The sequence below is a fragment of the Melanaphis sacchari genome, unplaced genomic scaffold, assembly GCF_002803265.2.
Source record: "Melanaphis sacchari strain LSU unplaced genomic scaffold, SCAv2.0 Contig86_pilon_pilon, whole genome shotgun sequence".
Lineage (NCBI taxonomy): Eukaryota > Metazoa > Arthropoda > Insecta > Hemiptera > Aphididae > Melanaphis > Melanaphis sacchari.
Window position 1 is genome coordinate 188780 of NW_020271611.1, and position 12860 is coordinate 201639.

Below are 12860 nucleotides of genomic sequence, written 5' to 3' on the forward strand. Positions count from 1 at the left end.
TTCCATAAAAAAAATTATTTTAATCACTTATAAAAAAATGCAACTTTGTAGGAACCTACTGTGTAAATGAAGGAATTGTGAAAAAATAACAATATGATCCTTAATTCAACTTTTTGAGTAATACCAACTAAACATTTAATCTCAACAATATTAAAGACAATATTATAATAATTATATTGTACTTAAATTTATTTGTCCAAAATATAGATTTCATATTATTATTGTTAATACTTAATAATACTACAAATTGTATGCCGATTTAAATTTTATGTTGGCGCGTAATATTTGAAAAGATGTATAACCAGCAGTAGTATACCTAAATATTCACTATGGTTATTTGTATTCTAATACCGCGTTACCGGTTTGGTAAAGTCGTCTATTATCATTAGTGTTATCAATTTATTTACAAGCTTCGAAGGTCAACAGAGCAGAACTCCAAATTGCAATATATTGTGCAAAATAAATTCTACAATTAATGTGTTTCTTGTAAGTCGTTTATAAACAAATAATTTTACTGACTTCTACATTTTTGTAGTTTAATAAAAATAATTTTTCCTCGCTGTAAACGACCAAATCTTTTCAGGTAAATGGCATTTAGTCGTGCATGGTACCACTTCAAACGCAATTTTTTATCTGTAACATTTCCCATTCTTTCAATTTCTTCAATCTACGCTGATTATAATCGGACATTAAATTGGAAAAAAATACAAAATCAAAAGAATTAAAGTAAGAGATTAAAAATCTAGTTGTAACATTTGTGATTTATTAATTAATAATTAACCTACTTATTTGCTTAAAATATATGTTAGTTTTTATAATTGTTTTTAAATTACTTATTTCTTTCTAAAAATTTTGGCCTGTGGACTGTGATACCAAAGTGTATTTAAGATTTAGTCTGCCATAAAAAAATATAGTTTCACCTCTACCTTATACTGTTATTGTTTTACTATAAAAACACCTATAAGTTATAACAAAAACAAAATAATGTGTTATATTCAACTTTGATAGTCAGTTATCAAATAAACCAATTGTACATAATATTTAGGACCTGAATTTGAATACAAAATGCATTATTTTAAATCCCAGGAAATAATTTTTTGAGTACAATATCTGTTGCATACATCAAAGAATTTAAAACTTTAACTTTTATTTTGCATTTTTAACAATTTTGAAATTTTTATAATTTTTAGGCCATTTTATCAATTGTTCAATAATCTTGATAATAATTATTTGGTAATTTAAAATGTTAGCCCTAAAAATTTGGTCCCGACCATTTGCATTTGTTGATTGTTCTGTTCATGATTTTGATACATTAATAATATCTTTAATTTTTAAATCTATCTGTAGAGCAATTAATGACTGTAAGCCTATAAAGTGTGGTACTCAAACAAAATCAGAACTTATTATAAACTTAATTATAAATTTTGGGATAGTTAGAATGAATAATTTAGTCTCAAAAGTAATGTTTTTTGCTAGTCAAAACTCATAATCATAGCGCTCATTAAAATTTTTTGTAGTAAAATATAAATTATAAATTATTGAAATAATGTAAAATAACATTTTTTTAAGAACATTACTAAAATAAAATATTGAACCCTAGTAGTATCTTATATTGGCTGTTATAATAAAAATATTAATTACTATTTTCTATACATAGTAATAAGCATGTCGCAAGTATCAAATACAATTTCTGAAATGAGCAATGAAAATTTATATATTTAAAATATGTTTTTATCATTAAGTGCTAAATAGCTTACTAATTATATGTTTATAGGAAATTTAAAAATTATGATTTTATCTGTTTATATTATGTGATTTCATACGGAAAAAAACTTATTTACATAATAATGTTTAATACTTTTTTTTTAGAAATAGCTTACAATGGCAGCCAAGCATGCATTATTTGGAATAACCTGGGAATATTTCGTATTGGCTATCCCAGTAACAATTGGTGCCTTATTTGGAAAATTCTTAGATGATAAAGAAACAGAAAGGATGACTCTCTTTAGAGATAGAAGTGCTTTATATGGAGGAATGGTGAAACCAGGTGAAAAACCTTCTTGGCCATAAATATGTTAAACTTAAGATGGTACTAATAGTTTGAATTAACTTTAAGATTATGTTAAATGTAATAATAAATTAAATCATGTTAACAATTTTTTTTTTTTTTAGTGTATTGTAGCTTTATAAAATAAACAGTGAACTACAATTTAATACAGTATGATAGTAATGATAAAAAAAATCATAACATACTTTTGTTAAAATAATTTCAAAATATTATCTAGAACTTTGTTTATTTTACTTAGTAATAAAACAAATATATGTACCAATCATATTAGTTGTGTAATTTTATTGAAATCCATTCAAATTAAAGTTATACTAATATATTATATTTTAGTTAATTTAATAATTAATTATATTTATCACAAGAACGTACATCAAAAAAAGTTTTGGAGGGTGTTTTTGAAAATCAGTTATTAAAAAATAGAACTTTTTTTAATAAAAATAAGAAATACACAATAGGTATAATTTTATTTTTTTTAAATTAAATTAAAATTTTAATTTGTTAGTATTAAATTTTAATTTTGCTTTAGAAATTTTTCAAAAACATAATGTAATATTATACCTGTCTATAAGTATAATATAATAATTAAAATTAAAATTGAATTACTAAATAGTCATAGAAATAACCAAATATTTCAGGGGGTGTTTGAACATCTAAAAAAACCCTCTGTGTACGTCTTGAGTTATAAAATACTTACATAGGTAACTGAATTAAATTATAGGTATTTACTGCTGTACTGCTCATTTCCTACCACTGAATATTTTCATTTATTAAATACGATATTTGTAACAAAATAAAATATTTTTTTCAATCATTTATTTTATAATACAAATTATAATCAATAAATGTTTATTACAAATTACAGATAAACTTTGACATAATTGTAAGCATTTTTTTATAAATATTAAGACAATCAATACAAAAATTATTGAAATTTATAGTTATAATACCAATTTATTATTCGCTTCATATAAAATCTAAAAATGTAATAACACGTCAACCAGTGTGTAAAATTATGAGAATTTTTAATCATAATAAAATTCTTTCAAGATGTTTATTTGAAAATGACATATTATAGAGTTTATAGACATAAGTAAAACTTAAAATTATTAGAGTACATACTTTTAAAATTAATACAGTATAGTGTATACCACTATACTACTAGAGTAAAATAATTGTTAATAATTTATAAACTAAATAAGTGAAATAACTTTTTGTTTAATTTTTTTTGAAAGATAAATAAAATAACAATAAAAAAATGTTTTCTAATATTATTTGAAATTTACATATTATAATTTGAAACTTTTTAACTGTTTAATATCCAAAAAAATAATAATTATCCATAGATTCCAAAACCAGAAATACTATTTTTTTAATTAGAATTTTTAACTAAAATATAATGGCCATGTTCAGTGATAGTTGAAATTAACTTATAAATTGGCTAACTTCATAACGCTATTGATAAATTTGTAACTAAATTTTATCAACAAATATTAATTGCTCTATCATTTTGTAACTTGATCAAACTTGAAATAATGTTAAGTTTTCAAAAAAAAATTTAATTCTCTAGTCTCGTAGATATCAACTGAATAAAGCTAATTTTTTCATTTAATATATATTTTCAACTATTTTTAAGAGTACCTAATTAATAGCTCATCATTTTTAGCTCCAATCTACATACTTAGCAATTAGCATATACATATAGTTTCCAGTATTTTGATTTCATATTTGATTTAGTTTAATTGTATTATGTAGTTTTAAAGTAATATTGTGATTCCTGTCCATAGGATTTATAATTGCTTACCTAACGGCAAGTAGTAGTTATATTCTCCTCTCAGTTATGATTAAAGTAAAGTATTTAAAATTCTAATATCTTTGATAAAATGAAAATATTGAACATTTCAACTGTCTATAAATAACTCAAAAAGAGTTAAAATATTTTGAAATATTACCAAGTGTGCTTATATAAAATAATAATTTAGCATCATTTGTTTATAGTTTACGATCTTTGGTGTTAAGCTGTCAACTATAGATAGTTTTATAGGAAATGTAATGACCCAAAACAGTTATTATTTATTACAGATTAAGTACATCCATAACTATTATATTCCTATACTTTAAACACAGACATGGCCGGGCCTAGTAGAGTCTTGTGCTTGAAGGAACCTCGCGCACTACATGATTTGTGTAAATAAAAATGTTTAGGTGTTAGAATTTTATAATGCGTCGTTAATTTTATAACTCACTGCCGTACAAAAATATGGTAGCCGATTCCATCGCCGTTAAATACTATGGAATAGTTAAATATAATTATGAATATTTATAAATACTTAATGATTAAAAATTAATACTGTATAAAGAAATACGTCTAATATAGGGAAGCTCGATTATAATTTTAATTAAAAATCATGAAATACCAGTATAACCAGTAGTTACAAATATTTTTGTAGTTTATTAATATTTTACTTTGACTTTTTATTCGACTTAAAAAATTAAAAATAAATTTTGTAAGTTTAAATTAATGTTAACCTATTTTGAAACAATATTTAAACAAATCGATGTCATATCCTTAAAAATATTATTGTCTATATAATTTTGTGTAAATGGGTTTTGTCTATACTACTCGTAAGCCAAAGAGAGAGAAAACAAACGGTAGTGACATCTCTGTCTTACACACGTACGACATACCTACCTAGTAAATTTTCGATCATCAGTTTCAATGGTGTGCAGTTAGTTTTGGTTTTAGAGAATAGAGAGAATAATCAATTCACTTATGATACAATTGAAAAGTAAGATCTAGGGATCCACGTAACCTTTTATTAATAGGTATTATTGTTTTTAAACAAATTATGACCTTTTTGAAACTGTACATTTTAAAATGATCAAAACTTATGAGTTATGAGTTATGACTTATGTATTATAATTATATGACAAATATTATGAAATAATATGTGCCTTTCGTTTTCAATAAACACGTCTTCATAAAAATATGTTTTAATTTCTAATTTCGAAAATTTTTTTGTAAAACTATTATTTTCTAGATTAGGTACCCAACCGTCCCAACCTAATCAAAAGCAGAGACAAAAATGGATATTACATATATTTTAAGGTAATGGCCATAACTATTAATTTTATTATTGAGGAGTACATGTACATTTTATCAGCCTCATACTCTGCGGACTGCGACCAAAGTCTACTTGCGCCTATATAATACAGCTTTTGTAAGGTTATATCTAATTTATATAACTAATTTTTAGAATAGTAGCCTATCCCTTGTTGTCCATTTATTATTACATTTATTAATGTACAATAGTCTGACTTTTTAACAATTATTAGTTCGTATTGTTCGTAATACTCCGTCTTATTGCTTAAGTATATCTACTTTCACGTGAGAAAAAGTACAATGAAGTCAATGAACAATTAAATCACTACGACTAAAAACAAATCAATAAAATATTACTAAAATGTATTATCCAAGAAGACGTAGTACTTATCTAAAAGTATGTGATGCAACGTCCCAATCTTATCATTTAACGATATAATTTAATTGATGAACCAATAACCATCTCCTTGTTATAACTATATTGTTTTTATTATAGTTATATATATATTTTTTTTTTTTTGTAATATATATAGTTTATATTCATATATTATGTTATGCACTTGTTGGCAACATGCCATGATAAAATCATGTTGTTTTTTGTTCTTATCTGACTTAAAACGATAAAACTAGGTATTTTAGTGTATCATCCTAAGATATTTATATACTTTTTAAGTACCTAACTAGATATAAGTCATATTTTGTCTAACTTACAAAATATTTATTTTATTTTTTTTATTGAAAGGAAATTTTAACCAGGACATTACCTATGATATCTCAATAATTATTATTGGAACGTACATTTAATAATTATACACATAAAATAGTAAAACTTATGCTTTTAAATTTGAAGATATGATTGAAGTATAAAATTAAACGTATGCATAATCATACTTATCTACAAGCTACATTATTAATTGAACAAACGTTGATGAGGGAAAAGTTGATACCCAAAATGGAAAAGACAGAATTTAATCTTATTTTTGGAAAGAGAGAGTGGGAGAAAAGTGGACAGTTTAGTAATAGGTGATGAAAGTCGCAGTAATCCCCACCACAATTGGGTAGGGCAATACGAACTATAATATTTTATTTAATATTATTCTTGATTAAAATATTTACCTGTACAAAAATATTATTAAATTAAAAACAAAATATTGTAATTTATTTTTATATTTTATTATTTTAATGTATAAAATGTTTTATTTTTAAATAATAATTGTTATACAAGTGCTCAATGTTCATAAAAATTAAATTTTATTAAAATATTCCAATAAACTTAATAGTTTATAACTAAAATGATTGTTTTATTTGTAACTGTAATTATTACTGTAACAGTGATTTCTCCGACGGACACTGCAAACATTTTAGCTGTGTTCCCTCATCAAGGTTTAAGTCATCATTTGGTTTACTTGCCGTTTATTCAAGAACTTGCAAACCGAAAACACAACATCACTTTTATCAGTAACTATCCAATAGAACATCCAAATATAAATAATTTATCAATCAGAGGATCAATACCTATTCATAACAACAAACAAAATATCAGCCTTTTCGAAGGCTGGTCTTCAATGAACGAAATAATATACTCGATAACTACGGCTGAGTCATTTTATAGTTACGGAAAAGTATATGAAGCTATGTTTACGGTTGACAGTGTTATGAAACTATTAAATAGTCCATCCAAATTTGATTTACTTGTCACAGAACATTTTAATAATGAATTATTTATTGGCTTTGCATTTAAGTTCAACATACCTTTTATACTTTTGAGTAGTTGCAACTTATTGCCCTGGAATAAGCATGCGATTGGTCAACCATATTCGTTAGCCAGTATACCTTCAACATTGACCAGCCTACCTATAAAAATGAACTTTTATAACAGAGTTATGAATACAATTGCTCATACAATACAATTATTTGGTTATAAATTGTTGTGTCGGACTAGAGACGAAGCAATAATCAAACGAAATCTTGGCATAGAAGTTTCATTAGACCAAATTATTTTGAACGCTAGTTTGTTTCTGGTTAATTCTCATTTCACAATGTTTGCATCTAAACCATTAGTACCAACTGTCGTAGAAATCGGTGGTATACATATAATGCCAATCAAACCTCTGCCCATAGTAAGTGTTTAATTTTTGTTATTTTAAAATAATTTTTTTTTATTTCAAATTTCTAAAGAACATAATGTAAAACTAGTCATTGAGTCATTTTCATAGGCGTGCGTACGGATGTGGCTTGTAAAACTATGGCCACTCCTAAAATCTTTTTTTTTTTGGATAGCGGATAAGTAGATACCAAAAAAGATTATTCCTGGTTCCTACTGTCTTTTCCACCTAACTATTAAAATTATTAAAATTCAGAAGTATAATCACGAAGACACCTTAATGCGTTATTTATGATTTTTATAATTTCATATAAATCAGTCGCTGCATGACGTAGTCTATGATGTTTATGATGTCTTAGATATATATACCATAGTCCATAATTCCGTTTAAGTTTTGTAGGGAAGATTTTTTTTATATTAATGATAAATTGTTAACACCACTAATAATAAATAATTAATTGAAATATTTTAAGTAATTTTAATTTTTCAGTACCTACACTAGAATTAATTTTAATTTTATGGTTGAGTTTTGAAGAGGTGAGTACCTATTCAAAAAAATAGTAGTCACACCTGTTCTATAAGTTAGCGCACACGTTTATAGTCATTATTCATTACTAATTAAATACTTACTATACATATAGTCTTATACGAAATATAAATCATAATAATTTATACAACCCAAGTCGGTTGAGTTAGATATATAATTTATTATTATGTTATTTAAAAGCTCTTAAATATAAGCGAAAATTGAATTTTAAATATTTTACCTATAGAGGAAGGGAAGGGGCTGCAAATTGTTTCAAGCACGCCACATTTCAAACACAACGTTTTAAAAATTGTTTAAAACGTTATAAAGATTTATCTCATTTAAATCAGTTAGCATTGATAACTATAGATTATTTTGTATTTGTTTATAAACAATTTAAACTCATGCCATACATCGTAGAACAGTCATCACCACAAAATATTGTCAATGTAAAAGATCATCTGCGCGCAAAACTATTATAACCTCTGAATGAGGTATGAATATAAACAAAATAAAAAAAAAACACTGTTCAACGCTAATATATTGTATTACGAATAATTGACAATTGTTATATATTCGTTATTTATTAATTCAATTATTTTTACAAAAATATAGGACATCCAGAAATATATTGACGAAGCTGAGAATGGAGTCATATATTTCTGCATGGGCAGTTTATTTCGAGGTGAAACTTTTTCTGCCGAAAAAAGACAGATGTTTTTAAATGTTTTCAACAAAATTCCACAGCGAATCCTATGGAAATGGGAAGGAGAACTACCAGAAAAACCGTCTAATGTAATGATTCGAAAATGGATGCCTCAAAGAGATATTTTGGGTAAGTATATGCGCGTTTGATATATTCCATGTTATTTAAATTTTATAAATATTTGCAAATATACAGTTCATAGGTACTGCACTTTTTGGTTAATTGTATTACATTTAAAATTTTGACCATAAATAGATATCAATTTATTATTATTAATTATTATATTATGTAAGTAATATTTTTATTTATATATGATATACAGCTCATCCTAATGTTAAACTATTTATATCTCATGGTGGCCTATTGGGAACTACCGAGGCTGTGTATGAAGGTGTTCCTATTTTATCAATTCCTATTTATGGTGATCAAATGACAAATATCAAAGCTCTTGAAAACAAAGGAGTTACCGAGATGATGAATCTTGGTGATTTGAATGAAGATGAAATTTTTATGAAAATAACATCTATGCTCACAGATCCTAAGTAAGTGAATTTTAATTATGTTTAATACCACGAATCATAATCTTCCTGTAATATGTCAATTGTCATATCTAACTGTTATAACTATTATCAATTACTAATTAGTAAGTATATTTTATTTAGAACGATAGGAGGTTAAATGCATTATGAATGTTATATATTTATGATCTTTACCTATTTGTTAAATATAGATACCGACAAAAGGCTAAAGAGTTATCAGAAGCTTTCCGTGACCGACCTATGTCTCCTTTGGAAACTGCAGTGTATTGGATAGAGTATGTTATTCGACACAAAGGGGCGCCTCATCTTCGGTCTGCTGCTGTCGGTATGCCATGGTATCAATATTACTTAATCGATGTACTGATTGTAATCTTCTTATCTGCAATAACATTTTTTGTATTACTTTACTACTTAATTTTGAAAGTTCCTTTAAGATTATTAAATAAAAAATCTAAAGAGAAACAATCTTAAATAAGTGAATTTAACTTATGCTTAATAGTAAATATTAAATTAATGATTGCCTTTTTAAGTGCAAAGTATATATACCTAAAATACAAATAGGTACCTACCTATATTTTTGATTCAGATGTCTGATAGTAAGACGTGTACGGTGTAACCGTGGGAGTTATTACTAACTAATAACAGTGATGTATTGCTAAAATAAACTGGGTATATGCCTTATTCACGTAGATATATACTAGTATAATGGAGAGATCCTGGTAGGATCCAAAAAATTTTTTCTTGCTCCGCTCGAAATATAACTTTTATTTCTCTTAACAATATACTATATTAAAAACAATAAATTATCTTATCAATTAATATTTTACATTTTAAACAAAAAAATTTAAATGTAATCTTTTTGATTTTTTAATACCTATACACATTGGAATTATATTGTAGTACACAAAAAACATTATTATACAATCGACTATCGAAATATCATAATTGCAAGATTATTGATGTATTATATTTAACAACAACCGTGATATTATGATACTTGATATATTATTTAAAATTGTTATTTAGAATATATGGTAGATACGGTCGTATACCCGCGCATCATTAATTTGTTATAACTCATAAGCTATACGCCATGGATTTAAATAGAATATTAGATATACACTGTATGCTTCCAATACATCACTGATTATTAATTAGGTATTAATAAATAAAAATGTATTTACATTAATTGTTGTTGGTCATACTCCATTTATAAAATGCTTATAAATATAATTGTAAATAGCTAATTAGATAACCTGTAATAGTTTTATTAATTGTTCATTTGTACCTACACTTACAATTTATTAATGTACCTATCCATATATCCAATAATTAATAAGTATCTTTTATTATAGCTGTTATTAATTTATAGTCAATATACTGTCGTTCCATATATTATTTATATTTAGTGTACCTACCTAAACAGATTCATGGCATGATTAGCTGCAGTTTAAAACACGTAGGTAGCTAGAGAATATATTATATACGAATATACGATCTAGGTCATGACTTGTGGACATATTACTCATTAGACTTATACGAATAAATAATAAATAAATAATAATACCATAATACCATAGACAATAATACATCTATAAATTAGTTATAATAAAATTAAAAATTAAAATATCGCATGGTAATAATTTTAACAAAACAAATATGTTTTTGATTTTTTAAGCCACAATAATTCATGTCATTTAATGTACAAATACAACTCCAATAATTAAAGTAACAACAAAAATTCTATACAATAAGCAAATGAGATAATAATGATTGCAGTAGGAAGTAGCTAATAGGGCACTAACCATTAGGACAAGAAAGTGAAGACGCTTGTTAGTTGTTGGTGGCACTCTGGGTGTGATTTTAATTGTTAATAAAAAGTAGATCTTTATATCAGTTCATTTTCAGGCGTCCAAGTAGGTTGCTAGGAATTTTCATGGAAGTGAGGCTATTGATTAGTTATAATTAATAAATTACATTGTTCAACAATCAGCAATTATTTGAGCATCTTTCCATTAGGACGAAGCCTTTGACGGAATGATATTAAGTCACAAAAAAATTGGTGATATTTTTTTTTAATTTGTAAAAAGTAAAAACAATTTTTTTAATTATTTATTACAAATACAATCATTACAAAAAAGGTTCTGGAAAAATGATAAAAACAGGTCAGTCAAAATCAGGTCAACGAAAATATTTTAGTGACATCGAAATAGTGGAGGTCTGTTACTCCAGTACTACCAAAAGATATATTATCTAGATCAAAAAATATCCTATCAATTGTTATTTGAAATAATCTTATAATATAAAACCAAAACGAGCTTCCCGAAAAATCCGCCAGAACGCGGGCACTTTAGTGTCCCGGCCAATCGAAAATTCGTTTTCTTCCAGTGTCGTGTCCATATCTCCCGTCGTATATCGTTCTCAACAGCCGTCGTATCGGTGTCTCGGTTATCGCTCATTTGCTCATGTGAGTCATACTCATTATTATTGTTTTATATAACGTTTTTCCATCTTCTGGATTTTTCCGGCCTTCGAACCTCTTCCGTCGTGTTTCGACGCTCGGCCCATATGAGCGGGTCTTTTCGTCGTCCTCGCGTCTCCAGATTCGTTGCGTCCGAAACGGTTTCCATCGGTCGTCATATCGTCACTACTGTTTTTACGATACGATAAATCGCTATCTGTATCGATTACGCGTTTTTGTTTTCGGTGTTCCGCGAGATCTTATCGTCTCGATAGCGTACGAAATACGATTATATATGTGTATATATATATAATAATATCATCATATAAAAGAAACGCGTACCAAGTTGTTGACGTACGTCAGATCGTGTTTATTATATACAAAAATGCGAAATCAGCGCTCTTCGCCGTCGTGTAATGCCTTACCGTACACCTTTGGGGATATTTATATGTATGTGATATAAACTCGGTGGTCGTTGAGACGTATACGCGACAAAAATGTAAACGAACATGCCTGAAACGTTCTAAACGACAATAAATATGTGATTTAAGGTTTCAGACACGCGACCGTAAAATTGTACGGGCCGTTCGACGTATACGCATTCGTCGACCCTAAAATCTGTCGGCGTCGAGATTCGGTTACGAGCCAACTCGAGCGGTAATGATAGTGTTAGGATAGAATCCCCTGACGCAGGTGGCAGGTTCAATCCCGGTCCGGCGCATTCCAAGCGGCCCATAAGAAACCACACGAACGAGATTTTAGTATTTTTCAGTTTGTCTGATCACATACACTAAAGGCTTTCGTTTTGATATGACATGGCCATTATTTTCAATTTAAAAACGATTTTTGATTCACACACATATTTATACGTTGATTACGAACAAAATAGACAGGCGCTGAGTAATATGCTCCTTGTTGAACGCTAAATACAACACAGTATTCATCAGTTCAATTATAGTTATTACTAACAGTATGCACATCCAATGTACAGGTTATGTGACATACTTATATTATAGCCAGAACTTATTGATGACGACAAGAAGCAGCCACCGTTTTGACGAGAATTCACTTATTTATGTTATTTTCAGTTGCTTACGTTTGAAAGAGAGATACAGGGGAAAACAGGCAAATTTTTCTTTGATTTTTAAAGATTTGGTCACTCAGAAAGTTTAATATTTCTTTCGAGACCAACCATCTAGCAGAAAAATACACTAGTGCAGGTTTTATTTTCAACTGTCAGTTTGAGCCATGCGTTTTCCATAATGCGTTTAACATCTCCTTTACGCCCAGGTCGTCCGCGATCCTGACGCGTTTCGTATCGTCATCTGGGAGAGCAATGCAATCAAAGCGCAACAG

At 27.1% G+C, this 12860-nt stretch overlaps 2 protein-coding genes across 4 annotated transcripts; both read left to right on the forward strand.

Moving 5' to 3' along the window:
* The first annotated feature begins 377 nt into the window (after positions 1-377).
* On the forward strand, positions 378-2156 carry LOC112602354. Of its 3 annotated transcripts, XM_025350387.1 has the most exons (3): positions 378-486; positions 584-726; positions 1870-2156. In XM_025350387.1, exon 3 carries the CDS (start codon positions 1882-1884, stop codon positions 2068-2070), a length of 189 nt encoding a protein of 62 aa, XP_025206172.1. In that variant the 5' UTR covers positions 378-486; positions 584-726; positions 1870-1881; the 3' UTR covers positions 2071-2156. The 3 variants fall into 3 exon arrangements, with proteins under 3 accessions (XP_025206172.1, XP_025206173.1, XP_025206174.1); XM_025350388.1 differs by lacking the exon at positions 378-486 and having other exon boundaries at positions 493-726; XM_025350389.1 differs by lacking the exons at positions 378-486; positions 584-726 and adding an exon at positions 493-583.
* Positions 2157-6422: 4266 nt separating this feature from the next.
* Positions 6423-9842, forward strand: LOC112602361 (UDP-glucuronosyltransferase 2A1-like). The gene is made up of 4 exons (XM_025350396.1): positions 6423-7288; positions 8414-8633; positions 8827-9046; positions 9235-9842. The coding sequence occupies exons 1-4, from the start codon at positions 6461-6463 to the stop codon at positions 9512-9514; spliced, it is 1548 nt and encodes a 515-aa protein (XP_025206181.1). The 5' UTR covers positions 6423-6460; the 3' UTR covers positions 9515-9842.
* Positions 9843-12860: the final 3018 nt, after the last annotated feature.

What these genes read in the sequence shown, in the direction of transcription:
- LOC112602354 (XM_025350387.1), top strand. Translation starts at nt 1,882, where the DNA reads ATGGCAGCCAAGCATGCATTATTTGGAATAACCTGGGAATATTTCGTA.
- LOC112602361 (XM_025350396.1), top strand. Translation starts at nt 6,461, where the DNA reads ATGATTGTTTTATTTGTAACTGTAATTATTACTGTAACAGTGATTTCT. An exon ending in GCCTCAAAGAGATATTTTGG is followed by an intron (nt 8,634 to 8,826) that starts GTAAGTATATGC and finishes TATGATATACAG; the next exon opens with CTCATCCTAATGTTAAACTA. An exon ending in TCTATGCTCACAGATCCTAA is followed by an intron (nt 9,047 to 9,234) that starts GTAAGTGAATTT and finishes TGTTAAATATAG; the next exon opens with ATACCGACAAAAGGCTAAAG.